This window comes from Hypanus sabinus, chromosome 3 (genome assembly GCF_030144855.1).
Source record: "Hypanus sabinus isolate sHypSab1 chromosome 3, sHypSab1.hap1, whole genome shotgun sequence".
Lineage (NCBI taxonomy): Eukaryota > Metazoa > Chordata > Chondrichthyes > Myliobatiformes > Dasyatidae > Hypanus > Hypanus sabinus.
The window spans coordinates 116,578,674-116,601,757 of NC_082708.1; the positions used below are offsets into that span (position 1 = coordinate 116,578,674).

At 40.4% G+C, this 23,084-nt stretch overlaps 1 protein-coding gene across 7 annotated transcripts in view; it reads right to left on the reverse strand.

Annotated features, from left to right (window-relative positions):
* The window catches only part of otud4 (OTU deubiquitinase 4), a 130,090-nt gene extending 110,859 nt beyond the window's left edge, over positions 1-19,231 (reverse strand). For 2 of the 7 annotated variants that reach the window (XR_009511274.1, XM_059964980.1), the window contains exons 1-3: positions 18,479-19,230; positions 2,201-2,284; positions 416-466 (exon numbers count right to left, since the gene is read on the reverse strand). Coding sequence is in view for 6 of the 7 variants with exons in the window: in XM_059964980.1 (XP_059820963.1) it covers positions 416-466; positions 2,201-2,284; positions 18,479-18,649 (306 nt within the window). In the remaining variant the exon portion in view is untranslated. Of the gene's footprint in view, positions 1-415; positions 467-2,200; positions 2,285-18,478 lie in introns of all 7 variants that reach the window. The other 5 variants (XM_059964985.1, XM_059964984.1, XM_059964986.1 and 2 more) reach the window with 4 other exon arrangements.
* Positions 19,232-23,084: the final 3,853 nt, after the last annotated feature.

The following is a 23,084-nucleotide window of genomic DNA, read 5'->3' on the forward strand; positions in this document are numbered from 1 at the left end:
TTAGAGTGATGGGGAACTGGCACAAAAGTGGAGATCAAGCCTTGGATAGACCAGTGAATAATTATAAGAAATAGCCTCCACAACAAATGGAAAGATGCAAAATAACTGAACATAGCTTGACGATGGTGCATCTTTGAAGATATTACTTCTAATTCAGTTATGGTCTCCTCTAAGATAATTACCTATTAATTCAGTGAAACTATATAACAGATACTCAATTTGAATTTTAGCATAATTGAAAACCATTGAAATGTAATAATTTTCAAGTATTATTTAGATTCCAAAGCAAAAACATGTATTCCCTCTCTCCCCACTCTTAAAATTTCCAGAAATCATTTTGTATACTGGGCACTACTGCCTCAGGTATTATTCTTGTAGAAGTATAAAGAATATTTATAAAATTCTAATTCCATACCTGTGGCTTTTCAAGTTGCTTTAAATATTCATCAAATGATCCTTCAATGAACTGCAACAATGACAGAAAAATAAAATCTTACAAAATACACAACCATGAAGGATCAACCTTATTTGCCATATATATTTACATTCTAGAAACTTGCTGTGGTGTGTTGTTCTCATAACAATTAGACAAAATCATATAAAGTTCCAATGTTAATGTACAGAAATGGAATAAAATGTGTATCAATAGCAGATATATTTATAATGTAAACAGCATTATAAAACGTGGATTAAAGTGCAGTGCCTTGACATAGGTAATAGATAGAGCGGGGGTGGGCTAACTAGAATGGTTGATCACATTAACAACTTGGAGGAAGAAACTTTTAAGATGGCATGAAATTTTTGTTTTAATAGCCTTATAACAATTTCCAGAAGGAAACTTGTGGAAGAAGCAGTTTGCAGGGTGCTCACAATGACTTATCCTTTCTGCTTCTTTGCTCTTGACACACGCAAGTCCTGCAGTGATGCTAGACTGCAGCCAATGCCACTTTCTGGTGACATGACAGTTTGCTGCAGTTTCTGTAAATTGTCTGAGAATGCTGCACCAAACCAGATAGAAATGGCTAATATGAGGAGGCTCTCTATGATGGCAGTGTAGAATTGCACCAGTATGTACTGGAATTTTAACAATCGCCACAAGCAGTACATCCTCTGCCTGGTTTTTGTTAATGGAGAAGATATGGTTCTCCCATATGAGGTCCTGTGAAATAATGATAGTCAGGTACCTGAAAGTTGAAACAGTGAAAATTAAACTGTAGAATTTTAATGATAAAGGAGACACATTTTTCTTGCCGTTGAAACACATCCCCATGGTTTTGAGGGCATTATGCTCCAAGTTGATGTGATTGTACCAGGGCACTACCTGGTTTATTTCCTGGTGGTACTTGGATTTGTCACCTCTGGTGATTAATCTAATGGCAATGGTGTCACCTGTGAACTTTATCAGTTTAACTGATGGATGAATGGAGACAAAGTCATTGGTGTATAGAGAAAAAAGGAGAGGGCAAAGAACACACCCCTGTGGTGCACCACTGCTGAGTGAGCAGCTTGTGGAGATTTGCTTGCCTAGTCTTCACATACTGCCTCCTATCAGAGAGGAGAATAGGTCATTATGTCCTTTAACTTGTTCTATTATTGAATTAGCTATTGACTGACCTTCATCAGCATCATATCAGCATGTTCAAGATTGTTTAATGTCATTTCCAGTACACAAGTGTAAAGGAGAATGAAATGAATGTAATGCAGGATCCAATGCAGCACAAAAATACAATAAGATAAAGAACACTATTATAATAAACTATAGTTACACCAGATAGCTTATATACATCAATTGATATGCCGATAATGTGACGCACTTAATATCCACACTCAACAAAAATAACAATCTCAGACTTAAAATTTTTTAATTTCCCCAGTCTGAATTTTCTGTGTGAAAATGCTTCTAATTTCCAATGGGAAAATTTCCATGTGGATAAACACTTCCTGACAAGGTGCATGTTCCTGTATATAACAGATTGTGATGCTGCAAAAAGACAACGCATTGTGTCAAACCGTTGTAAAGGAGAGATGCTTCCTTAAGTGACAAAGATAACCCAGCACCTGCCATTTACCCAATAACTAGCTCAAGAAAATAAATATTAAAAGCCTTAAACAATAAATATTTTCAGTTCACTTAGTCAGCATATCCAACATCATTATTTTTTTTAAAAATTAACCATTTAAAATCAAAGAGAAAACATACTGCTTCAAACTGTTCACGGTTCCTCCTCAGGTAAGAAACACAAGCTCTTCTCACTTCAAGGTGTTTTGATTGTGTGTGGAAGACCTGAAGAAAGAGAGATACTAAAATAATTCCAATTATTTACACAATTAAATGTGTTCTGATATTAGCTGCCAGCACAATTTAATCTTTAATTTCCTACATCACTAAGCAAAATGTTCAAAAAGTTCTTCCATTTCTATAGCGATTTTTAACCTTGCAGGATGACTGAATGCACTTTATAGCCAATGACAAACTTTGAAAGTATTATAAATGCAGAAGCGTGGCTGAGTGCACACAGCGAGCTTCCCGCAAATAGTAACGTGATAACAAACAGATCGTTTGCTTTTCGTGCAGGCTGGAGGATATGTATTGACCAGAACCATGAGACAAATTCCTATTCCTTTTAGAAATACAGGAGATACCAGTTACAAACAAGAGAAAATCTGCAGATGCTGGGGGGGGAGAGGAGAGAGGGAGAGAGGAAGAGAGACACACACACACACGCACAATGCTGGGGTAACTCAAGTCGGCCAGCATCTATGGAAAACAGTAAGCATTCTATGTTTCCAGCTGAGACCCTTTATCAGCACTCTGGTTAATTGGGCCATCAGTTAATATGGCCACTACTTATTTGGGACAACTCTTAAAAAAAATAAAATTTACTCACCAAAAAACCAGGATTCCCTTTGAAGACTATGCCATTTAAGTGAGAGAGGAGACTGCTGCCAAACAATTTCTAACTAGCGTTAATCACGTGCACTTGCGTAGCCATTAAACACAACACTGCTTTTGAGTGAACAGTTCTTAAATAGCGTCAGTTGAGCGTTTGCATCAAAAATCTGCTATTTTTGTCTCTGATAGCTGGTGAGAAATAAGCAGCAAAATAATTCAGTACCATTTTACTCACTGCGGTTCCAAGCATTCAGGCTTGGAGATAGCAAAAACAGCCGGGAGTGAAAATGAAACAGATTCACTATTTCAACAAGTTAGGAATGACTAAGAGCATGAAGGTATCGGCAATCATCAATCATTGACAATTGACAATCACTGTTACAATGAAGATGAAGATTTGAAAAATGCAATCATCAAAAGCATTGCATGAAGATAGTCCACTACCTGCACTGATATTGTTCATTTACAGTCAATCAAAAGAACACGGCAGTGTACACACTGGCTAAATTCCGCCATGGATAACCATTAGGAGCTACAGGTCCACAATACCTTACCCAAAATCCTTGGGACCAGTTGCATTTTGGAATTCAGAATTTTCCGCATTTCAGAATCCCTCCTTATTGGTTCCGTGACACCACCCCCCTTCCCCGCGGATACCAAAAAACACCTATGATCAAGTCCCTTATTTAAACTGTCTCAGTATAAGTGGACTTTAGGACCCGGTGGAGCTCCAGAACTACGCGCATCTTCCTATATACTTTAAGTCACCTCTAGATTACTTATAATACCAAATCAATGTCAATGCTACATAAATATTGTTATACTGTATTGTTTATGGAATAATGACAAGAAAAAAAAATTATTTCCAACAAAAACATTCAATAAAACATAAAAATATACAGCTTCCAATGAACCAAATCAAACACATGGTAAATGACTTATTGGAATAAACGTAGAACGTCACTGTCACTATAAAACTTCAGTAACTTGTCTTTCTGTTTCTTTAAATCATATACAGTGGTAGTTCCAACACCATATTCTTCAGTAAGACACTGCACAGACACACCACAATCAAGCTTTTGCAATAACTCCACTTTCTGTGTTATTGATAATGACGGATGCTTCCTTCCCTTTTTCTCATTGTTACCCATTGGGGTATCTGCAGCTCTTTTTGACATTTACATAGTGAAGTTAAACACAAAGTCAACAGTGAACACAAAATATCAGTGAACAGCAAATGCACGTGTAACCAGTACGAGCGCTGAGCTGCAACTGTAGTCTGGCGGCCTCTGCTAGTGCTGCCACGTCGCACCTGAGTGACGTCAGCTGTTGGCAAAAAACTTCGGTTTTTGGAGCTTTTTGGATTTCAGAATTTCAGATAAGGATTATGAGGAAATTGTGTTCCTGTAATTTGTTCCAGTAAAAGTCTTAAATTTGTCCAAAAAGGTTGAATTTTAGAGCAAGACCATGTCGAATGTAAAAAAGTACCAGTTTCCTGGTTACATCGGAAACACTGATCCGATAAATTTGGATTTAATTTTTTTATTTTTTGTGGTGTAATATATAGTTGATGTAGAAAATTATACTGCACTAATCTTAACCGAACATTTATTGTATTTGTCATACTATCAAGACATAGTCTTGACCAATTTGTTTCTTCAATTTTAATATTCAAATCACTTTCCCATTTTTGTCTTGACTTATGGACTCCTTGTTTAATTAACAGGATTAAATATATAGATGCTCTGAAGATGAAACAATTGGTTATTAGGGGAAAGAAATAAATATACATATTAAAGTTATTACGAATTCCATGGAGCATGTGGAGATCTTCCAACAACCAGGCATTCTTTCTTTCTTTCTTTCTTTTTTTTTCTATAGGGCAGTTAGGGGGGAGGGGTTAAGGGGAGGGGGTAAGGGTTATATACATTGTTTTTTCATACTTTGTAACCATTTAAAAATGCAATAAAAAAAGTTAAAAAAAAATTTCAGATAAGGGATTATGGACCTGTACAGTTTTATAGTACTGTCAATGTCCTCATTTCATTTAAGTACATGATTTGTTACTTAGTTAAAAGGTTGTTTGTCCTTTTTATGTTTCAACCACTTCAATGAAACTTCAGTTAATTGGGGCAGCCACTAGGTTTGACCAAAATGTACCCGGCCTGATATGTCACAATAAACTGGAGTTCACTGTGGTGCTGTTGGATTTTAACCCACCTGAGAGTTCAGTTTAACTTCTCAACTAAAAGATTGGACCAGTGAGCAAAGCTTTGAGTGGAGTAAAAGCTCTAAATTCAGGTATCACAAATACTCAACAAATTCAGGTCATCGCCGTCATTTCTAAACTACCTGAAGTAAACCCCTCCCCCAAACACACACAACCCTACCTCCTACAGGCACAAAACAATACTCATTAGCTTTCATAAAACAGATACAAATGGGTATCCAGTGACATAAGTCTCAGAAATTAAGTTTAGTTATATAAGCACAAGTAAACTCTAGCATGTGTTACTAAGGAAGCAACTATTCTGAAATACTTAGAGCTGAAAATTTATACAGTTGAGTGAGATAGTTGAAGAGCCATCTACCCAGGCAAGTGCAGGCACTCGGCCAGTTGAAATGATACGGAGCTGGGGACCCAGGATTGCCAGGCACAAGTCCTTCTCCTCTACTGATGAGATGCCAGGACACGACTGCTCTTACCTCCAACATCCAGCATGGTCAGTGTGGCTACTACTGAAGTACCCAGGAAAATAGGCAATAATTAGAGAAATAACAGAGGATCTTGCCCAAAGTCTCACATCTGGACATGAATAAGCAGGACCCACTGGCTGTATTCACCACCCACATTCTCCATTTCCACAAACTTATCAAATACCCTGCAGGTCAATTGTGTTGTTCCTGGCCACTCTGAAGTTGAGTGGCAAGGCTCTGGTCCTCAAGCAGGCCTTGAGCAACATCATGAGACAACTTGGATGGACAAGAGAAAAGCCCATCCATGAAACTCCTCTGGAAACTTTTACTCCACTCTGAGTCTTCATCCCAGCTTCGTCATCTGTCAAAGGTTTGAACTACCACTAAATCTCAGAAATATTTAAAAACATTCAAAGTTAATCAACTTAAGTATGCTTTCCATAACAATTAAAATCTATTTTAGTGCACATTGCTAAAAGTAAAATTTAATGCTTCTTCCTTCAACTGTACAATGCCATTCGGTAAATGGGCTTAGCAGGGAACTGTAGGAGGCTCCACTCCACACCACTGAATTCCATAAAACATACACCAGCAGAGCACAGCCTCTAAATGATTCATTTCAGATATCCACACAGGAGAAGCTAAAATTTTTTGAAGAGCGCCGCGTTACCTGGAAAATTCCTGGTTGTACTGCCGAGGGTCCTACAGTAGTGTCAAAATTCAGCGCGGCACACCACACAACAGAGTGACTGAACTGCCCGATCAATACTAATTGCAGTGGATGGATGTTATGAAAAGTGCAAGGCCCAACAATGTTTCTGACTTGTACACACAGACACACACCAAAATACATAAAAGGCAACCAAAACAAAAAGCGGAATCACAGAATATCAAACACAAAAATCGAAAGGTATATTCAGTTTAACTCAGTGCTCATTATCTGCAGGGTGCTCTGATTCAAAATTGACCAAAATAGCAACAAAATAAACAAGAGCAATCAGAAACCAGAAGCACATCATAACATGAACTACAGAATCCAATCTACAAACTGCATTGATTAAATCTTGCCCAAGACCTAGGTATCCGGCACCATCAAGGGAGAAAGAGAGACTGTCACACACAGAAACCTTTCTCCGGCAGCAGTGAACAAGAGACTGGTAGATGGCGCTGAACACCCGCTTGTTTTCCATACTCGCCTCGATGATTTCAATCTTCCTCGGCGCTTCAATCGGCAATCAAGCCCCGTCTCCAGGATTGTTGGCCTCGAGGCTGCACACTCTACTCAAAGCCTCACAGAAACACCTTCAGAGACAGCAAACTGCCAGACAGAAACATAGAAAACCTACAGCACAATACAGGCACTTCGGCCCACAAAGTTGTGCCAAACATGTCCTCACCTTAGAAATTACCTAGGGTTACACATAGCCCTGTATTTTTCTGAGCTCCATGTACCTGTCCAGGAGACTCTTAAAAGACCCTATCATATCTGGCTCCACCACCGCCAGATGTAACATTCCACGCACTCACCACTCTCTCCATAAAAATCTTATCCCTGACATCTCCTCTGTATCTTCTTCCAAGCACCTTAAAACTGTGCCCTCTTGTGTTAGCCATTTCACCCTTGGGAAAAAAACCTCTAACTATCCACACAATTAAAGCAATTCATCATCTTATACACCTCTATCAGGTCACCCCACATCCTTCGCCACTCCAAGGAGAAAAGGCCAAGTTCACTCAACCCATTCGCATAAGGCATGCTCCCCAATCCAGGCAACATCCTTGTAAATCTCCTCTGCACCCTTTCTATGGTTTCCACATCCTTCCTGTAGTGAGGTGACCAGAATTGAACACAGTACTCCAAGTGGGGTCTGACCAGGGTCCTATATAGCTGTTACATCTGGGCTCTTGAACTCAATCCCACGATTGATGAAGGTCAATGCACTGTATGCCTTCTTAACCACAGAGTCAACCTGTGCAGCTGCTTTGAGCATCCTATGGACTCGGACCCCAAGATCCCTCTGATCCTCCACAATGCCTAGAATCTTACCATTAATACTATATTCTGCCATCATATTTGACCTACCAAAATGAAACACTTCACATTTTTCTGGGTTGAACACCATCTGCCACTTCTCAGCCCAGTTTTGCATCCCATTGATGTACCTCTGTAACCTCTGACAGCCCTCCACACTATCCACAACGCCCCCGACCTTTGCGTCATCAGCAAATTTATTAATCCATCCCTCTACTTCCTCATCCTGGTTATTTATAAAAATCACTCAATCTGCCTGAAAACACACCACTAAAATGTCGATCACAGGCTCCAATCATAGCAGGACCACATTTGAAAGAAAAAGGTGCAAAAGAAGTAGTTTTGTGAACCATCTGCTGGATGTCACCCTCGGTGGCATTGTTTGCTGGCACCATTTTCTTCAACACAGTAGTGCACAATCGAAGATCCATGTCCCCTGCACTAAACATTCAGCATAAGCAGCAGCACACTAGGCCTTGGAAATGCAATCCAACAAGCTGCACAAATTGCAATTCCCCTGCATTTTTTGCATAGACATTCCATTCATTTGAAATTCTGCACTAGACAAACAAATCCCCTAGTTATTGAAAATAAAGGTAAACAAGCAAACATGCAATAAACTAAAGAAACATGCACACATTTTGTAATCATATTGCCCAAAGCAGGGGTTACCTACTTTTTTATGCCACAGAACTTTACTATTATCTGAGGGATCTGGGGACAGCAAACCACCCAGAACTCCTGTCAAAAGGCATCGAGTACATTTGTAAGTTTAATCAGAAGCAACCTTTCTATATACATTTCTCTGCATCCACAAAGTATTGGACAAACTATGCCATCAAAACAGTGATTTTCAAATTAATTACAGAAGACATTACTTGATTTTAATCCATTGGGGAAGACAAAACTAATTCCTTGGCTACTTTTCAATAGCTCATATTCCTACGCCTCCCGTTTACCCTATCTGATGGCTCATAAACCTACGCCTCCCATTTACCCTATCTGATGGCTCATAACCCTACATCCATTTACCCTATCTGATGCCATGGGGGAAGTCAGTGAAACAGTGCCAAAGAAAAGTAGCAGCACCATCTTCTCTTCAGATAATCCTTCTACACTAGCAATGTCTTGCTTCCAGTTTAGTTCTGTGGGTTCTGAGACGGCTGCTAATGACAATGTGTGAACTGGTAATTTGGACCCAGATTCAGCCAGAGAGATGTGTGACAGAGAAGATGAACAGTTCATGTATTATTCCACTTATGCAGACTGTACGATACCATGCAAAAAATTCCCAGTTCATTTTGAGTAGTCAAGGAAAAGAGATTCTCAAGCTTGTGGAAATGTTCCCTTTTTCCAAGGCGGCTTTGTACACAACGTCTCCTGATGGTCTCTCCCCATGAAAACAGGAGCCTCCTGTCAGACATGGAACAAGTATAGCCCTGAGCAATGCAGCTAACTGAGATGTAATTAGGATGTGCTGAGAATGTTAGCCTATAGGAGGACTAGAAGAGCCTAGGAGGAGGACACAGTAGCATAGTGGGCAGCGTATCGCTTTACAGTTCAATTCCTGCCTTTGTCTGGAAGGAATGTGAATGTTCTCCCCATGACCATGTGGGTTCCATCCAGGTGCTGCAGTTCCCCCTCACATCCCACAGATGCACAGGTTAAGGTTAGTGAGATGTGGATATGCTGTGTTGGCGCAGAAGCGTGGAAACACTTGCTGGACACCCCCAGCGCATCATCACACTGTGTTGGCTGTTGACGCAAATGACACAGGTCACGTATGTTCCAATGTACATGTGACAACAAGGCCAATAAAGCTATCTGTCAACACTGACAATGCAAGATTTAGCAGAGATAGCATTGCCTTCCTTCCAGTGACCAGAAGTAGTTACTTTACAGTCCAGTTCTTAGAAATATATCTGTAGGAGAGCAAGGATCACTGCTGTCTACTAAATTACTAGGTATAAGCCAGGTTTGAGGTTAAGTACCTTCTCTACCTCCCTCCCACCCCGACTGATCAAGACTATGCCAACGCATTGATGCATTTCCATGGAAGTGTCTGCCTTTGCTGAGAAATGGAATGAAACGGGATCCATGGATTCCAGGATGTCACGGTGACTACTCATGATCAGATCGGGTACTGTGATGTAGCAGGGGCATTGTTGGGCCAGGGAGGGTGGGCAAAGGCACTGGCCAAGTGGAAGGAATACAAGGAGCAAGTGCAGAGGTTCAGGGGCACAACTGCAGGACCAGAGGGTAAGAATTGAAGCTCAAAAGTATGGTGTTGGCATGCTCAAGTCCACTCCAGGTCACAAGCTGGCTATAAAACAGTAATAGTACAACATTCCCTTTAGTGTTTTTTTTAAACAGCAATGGGTGGAATAACCATTGCTCAGAGCATGTATGTATGTATGTATGTATCTATCTATTTATTTATTTATTTAAAGCACTGCCTGAAAACTGCGTTGTACTTTACAAACGATAAACTGCGGGCCAGCACTTTACTAACAATGAGCTACCAACTTCCATTCTGTGTTGATTGTTACAATTTGTAACAGTGTTATAACTTGAAACACTGACAATGTAAATACGTTGATGCACCAAAGCAGTTCAAAGCAAAGGTTGGGGTATGTATATTATTTAGAAAATATATGGATTACATTCATTAACACATAAATAATTACGGGGTATTTCACAATGAGCATAATTTCAAAATTACAAACCCCATTTCCAGAAAAGTTGGGATATTTTCCAAAATGCAATAAAAACAAATATCTGTGATATGTTAATTCACCTGAACCTTTATTTAACTGACAAAAGTACAAAGAAAAGATTTTCAATAGTTTTACTGACCAACTTAATTGTATTTTGTAAATATACATAAATTTAGAATTTGATGGCTGCAACACACTCAACAAAAGTTGGGACAGAGGCATGTTTACCATTGTATTACATCACCTTTCCTTTTAAAAACACTTTTTAATCGTTTTGGAACTGAGGATACTAATTGTAGTAGATTTGCAATTGGAAATTTTGCCAATTCTTGCTTGATATAAGACTTCAGCTGCTCAACAGTCCGTGGTCTCCGTTGTCTGATTCTCTACTTCATGATGCGCCATACATTTTCAATAGGAGATAGATCTGGACTGGCAGCAGGCCAGTCAAGCACACGCACTCTGTGTCTACAAAGCCACGCAGTTGTAGCCCGTGCAGAATGTGGTCTGGCATTGTCCTGCTGAAATAAACATGGACGTCCCGGGAAGAGACTTCGCCTTGATGGCAACATATGTCTCTCTAAAATCCTTACATACACCTCAGAGTCAATGGTACCTTCACATACATGCAACTCACCCATGCCTTGGGCACTGATGCACCCCCATACCATCACAGATGCTGACTTTTGCACCTTTCGCTGATAACAGGATGGTCATTTTCATCTTTGGCACGGAGAACTCGACGCCCGTTTTTTCCAAAAACTAGCTGAAATGTGGACTCATCTGACCACAGCACACGGTTCCACAGTCTTTCAGTCCATCTGAGATGAGCTTGGGCCCAGAGAACTCGCCGGCATTTCCACATAGAGTTGATGTATGGCTTCCTCCTTGCGTAATACAGTTTCAAGTTGCATTTCTGGATGCAGTGACAGACTGTGTTAAGTGACAATGGTTTTCCGAAGTACTCCCGAGCCCAGGTGGCTATAATTGTCACAGTAGCATGACGGTTTCTTCGGCAGTGCCGCCTGAGGGCTCGAAGATCACGTGCATTCCACAGTGGTTTCCGACCTTGCCCTTTACACACTGAGATGTCTCTGAATTCTCTGAATCTTTTCACAATAGTATGTACTGTAGATGTTGAAGGACCTAAATTCTCTGCAATCTTGCGTTGGGAAATGTTCCTTTTGAACTGACTAACAATTCTCTCACGAATTTTGGCACAAAGGGGTGAGCCACGATCCATCCTTGCTTGCAAAGACTGAGCCTTTGATGGATGCTACTTTTATACCCAGTCATGATACCTCACTTGCTACCAATTAGCCTGCTTAATGTGGTCTTCAAACCAGTGTTACTTGAATATTCTGTGCACTTTTCTATCTTATTTTAACTCTGTCCCAACTTTCGTTGAGTGTGTTGCAGCCATCAAATTCTAAATTTGTGTACATTTACAAAATACAATTAAATTGGTCAGTAAAACTATTGAAAATCTTTTCTTTGTACTTTTGTCAGTTAAATAAAGGTTCATGTGAATTAACATATCACAGATTTTTGTTTTTATTGCATGTTGGAAAATATCCCAACTTCTCTGAAAATGGGGTTTGTATATTAGTGTAATATAAAAGAAAATTCCAGCTGCACAGCCACGAAGTCTATATATGGGGGGGGGGGGGGGGAGAGGGGGGGGGGAGCATTTCAGCTTCTGCACAGTCATGCGCCAATGCAGCTTAGAGAGAAAAGTGGCTGTAGATCAAGAATACAATTCAGATATTCAGAGGAAGCAAAATGTAAATCAATGCAAAATATATCTTTTGCTTTGTATGGAAGACACAACATTACTAAATACACAGTAAATATAGCAATAAATGTTTCTGGTCTGCCATTCCAGACAGTGTAATGGTTAACAGTACAATGAGATATATTGATCAAGGTCAAAGTTACAAATCGGAGGAGAGACACTGTTTGGTCTGGATGATCAGAGTATTTTCAGACTGGCTGTTGGTCTCAATATTACAAAATCAGTTAAGAACTTAAGAACTAACATGCAAACACAAGTAAAAGACTAATTGCTGAAGTTACCCAAGTTAAAATAAACTATCACTATTGTTTAAGGATTTAATTTTTGGATACATACTAACTACTGTATCCTGGCTAAGTTCTTTGCAAGTAGTTTGGAAACTTGGTTTCAGTTTCACTTCTAGTAAAATGAAAACCTAAGACAGAGTAGCAGAATTTATGTTATCACATGTCAGTTCAGCTTGAAAACGAAAGCTGAGGAACTCAAGTTGTGATTGTCAAGAAGCCATGGTTTTTGATCATGGCTGTGTGCAGGAATTTAAATCTGACCCATTTTTGTGGGGTATATTAAGTTTACCCATAGTTGATGCATGAAAATATACCCATTGTATGGTAACTGATCATGGGACTGCTGAGAATTGGAAAGAAATGGGATCCATGGGTTCCAGGATGTTTGCTGTGAAAGAGGACTCAGCTTTCAGAGTTGAAGGAAGAAAGAAAAATTTCAGAGTTGTATACTTTGATGATAAAAGAACCTTTGAATCTTTTGAACTGGAGAGAAACTCCTTTCAAACACAGTCTGTTCAAAAGGAAGCTTTGATAAGATAAATATGGATATTAAAACTTACATTGTTTTACTGAAGAACTGGATGAGATAATTATGTTTTCAACATTTAACTCATTCAAAGGAAAACAAAACCAAGAGATAAGAGTCTAGGTTTGCCCTTCAGTGAGGTGTGCACGTATCACGTGGTAGCAATATATGCATTTATACATATAACCTATAATGAATTATTTAAAACTATTTTATATATATATATATATAAAATACACCCACACAAAAGATTACTCAAATATTACAGAAATATTAAATACACACTACTTTCTGCTTAGCTACAAACTCCAACTCAATAGAGGCATCTCAACCATATACACAATATACTATATAATACAGCTAACATACAGGCAGTATTGCAAAATTTTAAATATCCCATTCAGGCCTGAAGATTTAATCACTGTGGAGGATTTCTTACTCTTCTGGGATAACGTCTTTCCTGACAAAGGGGATCACTCTGCTTGGCAGGACAGACTCGTGGTTGTGAAACAATCCCTGGTTCTGGATCCGCCTCTGCATGGTGGTTGTCGGAGTTGACTCAAACTGCAGGAAGCGGTTCTGACAGCTCTGGACACCTTTCTATCCCTTTTCTTGGCTTTTCTCTCTGGACCTACTTCGATCCTTGTTTCTTGCCAGGTCCCAGTTTCTTTCTTTCTCATTTCTGTTCTTGTTCTTCTTTCTAGTTTGTGCATCTTGACCTTGGGAAGGTGCATTTAGTTCACTTAAGTATTTGCGTATTAATCCTCCTATTGCTCCGTTTCTGATCTGATCTCTCCTCTTGGTTTCCTGATACACAGCATCATCTGACAAATCCTCTGTTTTTGTACCTCCATTCACTTCTTTCTTTCTGGCTTTCCATTCATCCAACTGAGCTTTGGTCTTTGCATCTACTTTTACAAGCAGGTTTTTGGTTTTCACTTGTAGATTCTGGTTCTTTATACTCACAAAAGACGAATGCTTGCAACTTTCCTGAAGCTCCCCGATCTCTATTCCAGTTTAAAACCAAGCCTCATTTCACAAGCAACTGCCTGATTAGCATATTAGAGGCTTCCTCAATTATGTTACCTACAAAACTGTTGTTGTTGGATACTGTTTTTTAATCATTTTCTCACTTCCTCCGAGCAGCATGGTCTTTCCTTTGTCCAATATACCAGAACCACCAACATCTGTATGTCCTCTGTTGGGCAACAGTTCATGGTGTTCGGCAAGGAGACAGTTGAGGCTTCATCCAGTACCTTTCATAATTCACTTTCAGTTGGCTTGAGTGCAGGAGATGTGGCTTGCAAATGGTGGATGGATCTCCAACAAAGTTGTAGTTATCTCACCCCACAATGCTAGTCTTTCTGATTTTAACCACGTTCAAGCTCAACGTGGCTTGTTGGTTGTTGTATTTCACTGTTACTAATGTCATTCCCACAGGAGTTATCTTTTCTCCAAAAAAAAATTCTTACTTGGATATCTGCAGGCTTCAGTTTAGTATCTTTGAAATGCCATTCAAACTCATTTTGCAGAATGACTGAATATACAAATCAGTGACCAATACCATTTTAATTTACTTGCCCGTTCACTTCTAGCGCATGCCACATTGCTTGTCTATTGTTACTTTTCACATTGTAATTCTCAAGGTTGGCCAGTCCTGTGTCACTCTTATCATTCTCAACTTTTTCTTCAACAGCACGCAGATTAGTGCTCTTTTTGAAACTGCAACTTGACTTTTTAATCTTTTTCTCTTCTCTGTGAAGTCCATTTATCTTTGTCAGCTCAATATACTCTTTGCACATGTCCTACTTGTTACATTTTCTGCAAGTTTCACCTTTGAACCTTCACTGGTCTGACGTAGGTGAACCCCTGCCACAGCGGTAAGGCTGGTTTCTGTCCAGATGTTGCAATTTTATTCACTCTCACTTTCATTCCTGACTGCAACTCAACTGTGTCTGTCTGCTATTTCCATTGCTACAACAATTTCAACTGTTCTTTTAAGTGCGAATTTTGCTTCAAATGGGAGCTGTTTTTAAATGTTTTCTTGTTTTGTTACAGGTATACAGGCCTTGGTCATACCCCACTTGGAGTACTGTGTTCAGTTCTAGTCACCTCACTACAGGAAGGTTGTGGATGCTATAGAGAAAGTGCAGAGGAGATTTACAAGGATGTTGCCTGGCCTGGATTGGAGGTCGTAACTTAGGAAAGTACATTGAGTGAACTTGGCCTTTTCTCCTTGGAGCCAAAGAGGATGAGAGGTAACCTGATAGAGGTGTAAATGATGAGGGGTATTGATCGTGTGGATAGCCAGAGGCTTTTTCCCAGGGCCGAAATGGCCAACACGAGGGGGCATAGTTTTAAGGTGCTTGGAAATAGGCACCGAGGGGATGTCAGGGGTAAGTTTTTCCACACAGAGAGTGCATGGAATGCACTGCCGGCAGCGGCAATGTAAGCAGATACAATAGGGTCTTTTAAGAGCCTTTTGGATAAGTACATGGAGCTTAGAAAAATAGAGAACTATGCACGCGGGATATTCTAGGCAGTTTCTAGAGTAGGTTACATGGTCAGCACAACATTTTGGGCCGAAGTGCCTGTAATTTGTTGTAGATTTTGATATTCTATGTAAGATTCCACAAGGTAAACAATTTCTCAATGGTTTTGGCTCTAAATGTTCCTACATTACTCTTGTAATATCTGCAAAGCTCATTTCAGCTTGTTTGGTTGGAGCAGTTAAACTTTGAAGAAAACAGTATATCTTTAAACCCAGCATGCTCAGCAAAATTGGTACTCATTTTTCATTGGCTATTTCATTGACTTCAAAATACTATTAAACCCGTTCAGTACATAAAATTCAGTTATCTGTTATGTAATCAAATGCTGCAATCTTTCCAATGTAGCCAACCACTTCTGCATTTTTAATGATTATCACCCAGTGCTCACTGTTTATGAACCTGTGAATTCTTCCACATTCTGCCTTTAAAAAAAGCTCAACTTGTCTCTGCACTGCTCTTTATTTATTTTGCTCTTCTTCACTGCCTTTTTTAAAAAGCTTGAACATCTTACTACACTTCAACAGGTCAGTACTCATCTCGGGTTCATTTAAAAATACCTTGTTGCCACCGTTAGGTTTTGTAACTTCAAAACATTAAACTAATTCAAAGGAAACAGGAGAGTTGAGAGATGAGATTCCTATTTGTTCTTTTACTTTAGAGATGTGTGCACATATCAAGTGGTAAAGTGATGATGTATGCAATTCATGTATTTATTTGGGATACAATAAATATATATCCAGAGAATGGATCCATTTATCTTTCCCCTACCCCCTCCTGTCCCCAACCCCATGTGGTCCTCATCCTGATGGGGAGTTCTTTGTATGGTCACATCAAGCTGTGCTGGACATACCAAACATCACCCTCTGAGTTTCAAAAATAAATTATTTAAATAAACAAGAAAGCTAAATTGGTCATAAATATACAATTACTGGAATATTAAATACACAATAGTAATTGGATAACAGATGATCAATCCTCACATAAATACATAAAAAATGTTGTCAAACAGAAATGCCACAATTCAAAATGGTCTGACTGGCAGAAAGCCATAAGCAGGGGAGCAATAATGTATAAATTCTCCAGTGCATTTATTGCTAATATAGTCATACTTGTTATTGATGGTAGAAAAAATATAAACTTAATTATAAGGAAACTCTATACATTTGAACTCCATTGTGAACCAGTAACTTGAAAATCCACTTCCTAATATTGGTGCACTCTAACCAATTTTTCCCTTTTATTCTAATGAGTTTGTTCCTTCTTTCAAACAAACAATTTAAGCACCAGCGAGTGTAATTTAAGAGTTGGAATTAGAGGAATATGTATTGAAAGATCTTTCAGTAAAAAGGTTCTCTAATTTCCAGTGAGACTGCTGAAACATAGTTAAACAATGCAGTTTCTTTTCGAAACTCAGAGGGTGATGTTTGATTTGTCCAGCACGGGTTGATGGGACCATACAAAGAACCACATGGGTTGGGGTTGGGGGGGGGGGGTGATAGGAGAGTTAATGAGTGGGTAGGGGAATGATAAATGCACCCGTTCTCTGGATACATGTTTACTGCATCCCAAAGTATACGTTCCATTTTGGACCTACAGATGAAATGGGTGACAGCAAAAGTGCAGTTACTGGGCAAGGGTTGACTTGAGTGTCACATACATCTACTCTGAGAGCAAGTTCATTTCCACAATTAAAAGAGGAAACTTGTTCTTGCGTTCCTGGTTTCTATTGCACATCAGCAGTGCACTCCACCCAGTCCTTGATGCACACCCAATGTGAACAAGTCACATTAGACCTGACAGCAAAAGGGACAAAGAATCATTTGATTCATTTGAACGACACTATAACTGACTCTGGCCTACAGACTAGTGCAAACAGGCTGCAAACTCTCACCTCCAGACTCAATCATGAAGCTTTCTATATCGGACTGCACTGGTACTCGTGCACAGCTGGTATATTCAAATAAGATGCCCTCTGCAGACTGCACATTGCACAATTCATCACACAAATATCCAATATTCTGTAAAACACCTTTCCCTGCCATCAGTGATCTCCATGCTCTGCACAGCATGGGTCTGATGGGAGTTGAATCACCAGACATACAATTCCCATTCCCACTTTGACATGTTGGTCCATGGTGTACCAAGGTGAAGCCACACTCAGCGTGGAGGAACAACACCTTATATTCCATTTTGGTAGTCTCCAACCTAATGGCATGAACATCGCTTCCTTCATCAGATGAAAGAATTATTCTTCCCCCCCCCCCCACCACTCCCCTTGCCCTCTCTTCACCCCTGGGTCCCCTTCTCTTTCTCCTCTCCTATCAGATTCCTTCCACTCCAACTTGCGGGGGGGGGGGGGGGGGGGGGGGGGGGAAGAGTGCTGATAAACAGGTGAAGAAGAGGTAAAAGGCCACAGTGGAGAATAGAGGAAGAGGGCAACTGTTGAGTCTTGTTTTGGCAAGCAGTCTGTTGTAATTAAAACTTTTAATGTCAAATTTAATGTTCTCTTTTGTCCTCTTCTCCAAGGTTCGTTTTTCTGCTCCTTTGCGATCTTTTTCCACTACTAACCAAAATCCCAGATACTCAAAGCCCTTGCCCCGCACTGCAAGCTACACCACAAAGAGAGCAGGACATACTTTTAAAGTATACCCACACTTTATACTCTATGTCACAGCCCTTTGGTGAATGTTCTGGTCGTGAAAATGCTAAACAATTCAGGCTCTTGATTTTTAATAGGCTTTTATCCAGCATTGGAAAGTTAACAAATATAACTACCCACTTAAAAAAATAAAATTGTCTTTAAGTGAAGTAAATACATTACATTTGTTTCCACAGAGCAAACAAAATAAGCAGTTTTCCAAAGAAATCCAAGTAATATTTTCTTCCGGTTTGCACTTAACGCAATTATTAACCTACCGAAATTTTAAGACATGCATTATGATTGCCAGACGCTTTTATTTTATTGAGTGTGCTTCATACCTGTTCAGCAACAGCTCTGAAAAGGCAGGAGCCATCCTTAGCAATACGCTTTCGGAAGAGACCTTGGCTCCCTAGGAATCCGTCGAGCTGAACTTCGCCGGGACTAGAGGCGCTGCTGCGCTCCACGGCCTCGCAGCCTTTGCCTTTCCCAACGCCACCGCCTCTCTCCATTTCAAGTTGCAGCCTCACGTTTCGAACATCAACATGGTTGCATAAACGGGGAGACAGCCCTGAGAACCTGAACGTCAACCTCGCACTACAGGACAAACATCCAAATCGACTATTCTCCGTCGAAGACTACACCACACTGCCTTCATCTGTTTTGACGTGGAGGATTCTGGGTGATGTAGTCTGGCTCTCAGACAACTGCGCAGCCGTCAGGTGACGCAGGACTACAGAACCCAGTGTGCATTGCAGGGCAACTTCGCGGAATGAAAGCGCAGCATTAGTTAAAAGAAATTAGATTGTAATCGGCTCTGTTTTCTTCCAGACTGGCTTCTTCTTCGTAAATATAGTGGGAGGGGTAGCAGTACTTAGTAGAGCAGGCTGGAGTGCGAAAGAAATAGAAGCAACAATAAACCATTCGACCTATATGCCATTCACTGTCTTGCCCGATCCCATCTCTACTGTACCACTGCTAACCAAAAGTTTATCAAATTCAATTTTGAATTAAATCATTTTGTCAGATCCAAAGCATTCAGCTTAGATAATTTTGCCTCTTATTTTGAAAATGTGAACCATAATTCTCCATTCGTCAATTTGGGAACCGTGCTTCCCCCACCTATACTTGAGAAATTTCAGAGAAGTCCTCTCTTTCCCGAATCTGGAGAACAGCGACAACAACCCACTGTATCTCGCGTTGTTTGACATACCTGCAATTCCAAAAATTATTTGAGGATTTTTTGCCGCACTTTCTCCCAGGCAAATATTTCCTTTTGTTGGTATGACCTTTCATAAAGGGTGGAGATCAAAAGAAAGCGAATGACAATTGGTGACGGTGCTTGCTGGATCACAAAAATAGACTCCTTCCACTTGAGGCACAGTGGGCATGATAACTGCAGGAGGCAAACCACCAACAACAATACGTGGTGCTTTAAAGTTCCTGAAGAAGGGTCTCATCCCAAAACGTAAACTGTTTATTCATTTCCATCTGTGCTGCCAGACCTGCTGAGTTCCTCCAGCATTTTGTGGGTGTTGCTTTGGATTTCCAGCATCTGCAGATTTTCTTCTGTACTTGGTGGGTTTTTTTTTACTTCACTAAAACCTTAGACTCTAAATGAGGGTCTATGGAGCATCCTCCTCAAATTTGGCTCTGGCAGAAATTCAACCCCATTACACATCTGCTTTATGATACAATTCACAGTATATTTATCATTGAAGAATGCATAAATTATACAACCTTGCTTACAAGCAGCCACAAAGCAAGAAACTGGAAAGAACCCAATTTGCAAAAGAAAGACCAACACCCAATGTGCAGAGAAAGAAAAAAAACACAAATTGTACAAATAGTAGAAGTGAGCAATAGCATTCCGAACCGAATTAGGTCCTTATATCCGAATCCCTGGAGTAGGCCCAAAGCCTTGGTCTCAGTTCATCATATTAGTGGGGCAAGTCGCCGCGAAGCTTGCAGGCATGAAGCACAGCAGCCGGGGCAGTCTCACAGCCTCAGTGCCATGGAGCGACATCGTGGGATAGCAAGCGAAATCAGCCTGACCCTCGCTTCCGATCCTGATGCCCTGCCTTTCCAGTCTATCTGCACTAGTATTTAAGTTGTCCAAACAGCAGATCGTGTCTTGCATTAGGACCCAGGCCACGGCACAACAATATGCTCTGGGCCTAGAACCTGCTGCGCAGCCCGAAGCCATTCTCAACCTCTCCGAATCGCTCACTTCAACTCCATCTGTGACCCCTCCTCAAACACGCTACGCATCAGCTTTGCAATGCTACCAGCCCAGCTCATCCCTCCAATCAGCTTCACCTTCCCGCTCGCCTCTTCATTGTTTGCGGTGATAGTTTACCACAATTTACTTCAGAAGAAGTGTTACTAATAATGTTTTAAGTTGGGTTTTTTTTGCCTTTCGAATACCAGTGACCTGGCGCACACCTTCAGCAGCGCCACCTTAAACTGGAATGCATGTGATCCCAACAAGCAATTTCTCAACAGGTTCGATATAATTCCAGACACATATAAAGGAAGACTGTGTCATTGTTCCAACACATTTTTCAATCTCTCTTGCTCTAGGGCTACACCTCATCTCACTTGCAACAAGGTTTCCGGTGGAAGAGAGCTCACTTTCAGGAACTGATATGAAACTGCTCCACCTACATAATCTCTGCTCCAGAGCCAATGTCACCCAACCTCAGAGGTGGAGCTGCAGTAAACAGGAAATGCTTGTGTGTCGTGCATTTGGGAGCCAGTCACATCATAAATGACATGTTCACTAAAGCATACAAGATAATGCATCTTACACAATAGTCCTCAACTGACCTTTTTCTGCTGTTCACAGCTTTGCAGAGTAAAGATGCATGCATGATGTGGCCCTCGGAAATATGGACCAATTTCCAGAATTTAGGAGCTACCTCCCAGAAAACGTAGACATCAGCAATGGTATTCACTGCCTCTTGCAGTGTGATAGCAAAGCTTTTGATTATTGAAGCAAAGGGCCCCAAGTCTGTTAAAAAATACTTGCTGTTCCCGGCAGCAGAGACCTTCTGAAACCTGGATTATCTACAGCAAGCTTTCAAAGTGTGGAAAAGGAACAATGTTAACTCCACAAAATTCTCTAAGTCCATTAACAGCATAAGTGAGTCAATGTTAGTGTCTTCTTCCAGGACAATGTCTCCAGTACTAATTACATTCAATTCCATTGGACAGGCTACTTCAATTACATGTCTGAAATCAAACACTCCATGGAGAGCTGTCTCCGTAATATGTTACGAGGCATTCAGATGAAAAGCAGGGAAAGATCATAATGAGTCTCAAAACTCCTTTAAAATTGCAGCATTCCCTGTAATTCCTGGAAGTCTCTGACTTGTGATTGCTCAAAACAGAGAGCAAGCATTTGAGATTATGTTTTTGGTATTAGTAGCACACTTCAGCATTGGTCAGACCAACCTGGAGTATAATGAACACTTTTGGTCCCCCTTATCTAAGAAAGGACGTGCTGCCACGGGAGATGATCCAGAAGGAGGCTGACAGGAATGATCCCAGGAATGAAAGTGGTAATGCATGTTTGCTTGCTCTGGGCTTCTATTCACTGGAGTTCAGAAGAATGAAGGGACTCTCATTTAAACCTATCGAATATTGATAGGCCTACATAGAGTGTGCGTGGAGAGGATTTTACTATAGTGGGGGAGTCTCATTGGGGATATTTAAAGAGGAGACTGATAGGTTTTTGAGTAGAAAGGGCATGAAAGGTTATGGGGAGAAGGCAGTAGAATGGGGTTGGGAGGGATAAAAAAAATCAGCCATGATGGAATAGAGGAGCAGAGTTGATGGACTGAATGGCCTAATTCTGCTTCTATGTCAAAAGGTCTTACATAAGCTCTGGGTAAATAACAGAAGTGTACCATCCACCTGCCAGCCCACCAAGCTCACTTTGCCCAACATTGGAAAATCTGCCTCATCAGTCACCTCAGAACACACAAAACTAAGTGGAAGCAAGTGATCCTTGGTGCTAAGGAACTGCGTAAGAAGACAAAGGAATCAGCTGAGAGGTGAAGTCCTGTTAATTGCATTTTTGAGAAGATATGAAATGCGAACTAAAGTAAAGGGTAAAGAGAAAGCTGAAATTGCAGTGTTTCAAAGTTTGACATAAAAAAGAAAGTTGTAAATACTCAGCAGGTCTTCAGCATCAAGAGAGGGAAAGAAATTGAGTTCACATTATAGGATGTTATTATATTTTAAAGTCATGAACTCATCGAACACTACAGCACAGAAATAGGCCCTTTGGCCCATCTAGTCAATGCCAAACTGGTAATTGGCCAAGTCCCATCAACCTGCACCTGTACCATAGCCCTCCCATCCATGTACCTATCCAAACTTCTCCTAAATGTTCAAATTGCATCCACCACATCTGCTGGCAGCTTATTCCACACTCTCACCACCCTCTGAGAGAAGACATTCCCCCTCATGTTCCCCTTAAACATTTCGCCTTTCACCCTTAACCTATGGCTTCTCGTTCTAGTCTTACCCAACCTCAGTGGGAAAAGCCTGCTTGCATTTACCCTATCTTTACCCCTCTACCAATCTCACCTCCAAGGAATAAAGTCCTAACATATTCAACCTTTCCCTAGAATTCAAATCCTCAAGTTTTGGCAACATCTCTATAAATTTTCTCAGCACTCTTTCAATCTCATTTACATCTTTCTTATAGGTAAATGACCAAAACTGCATTCAACACTCCAAAGTAGGCCTCACCATTGTCTTATACAACTTCAACATGACAATACATTGACTTATGAAGGCCAATGTCCCAAAAGCTCTCTTTATGACTCTATCAACCTGTGACACCACTTTGAAGGAATTATTAATCTGTATTCCCAGATCCCCTTATTCTAACCAAACTCCTCACCATGTCAGTCTGATACTGATTTGTCTTGCCAA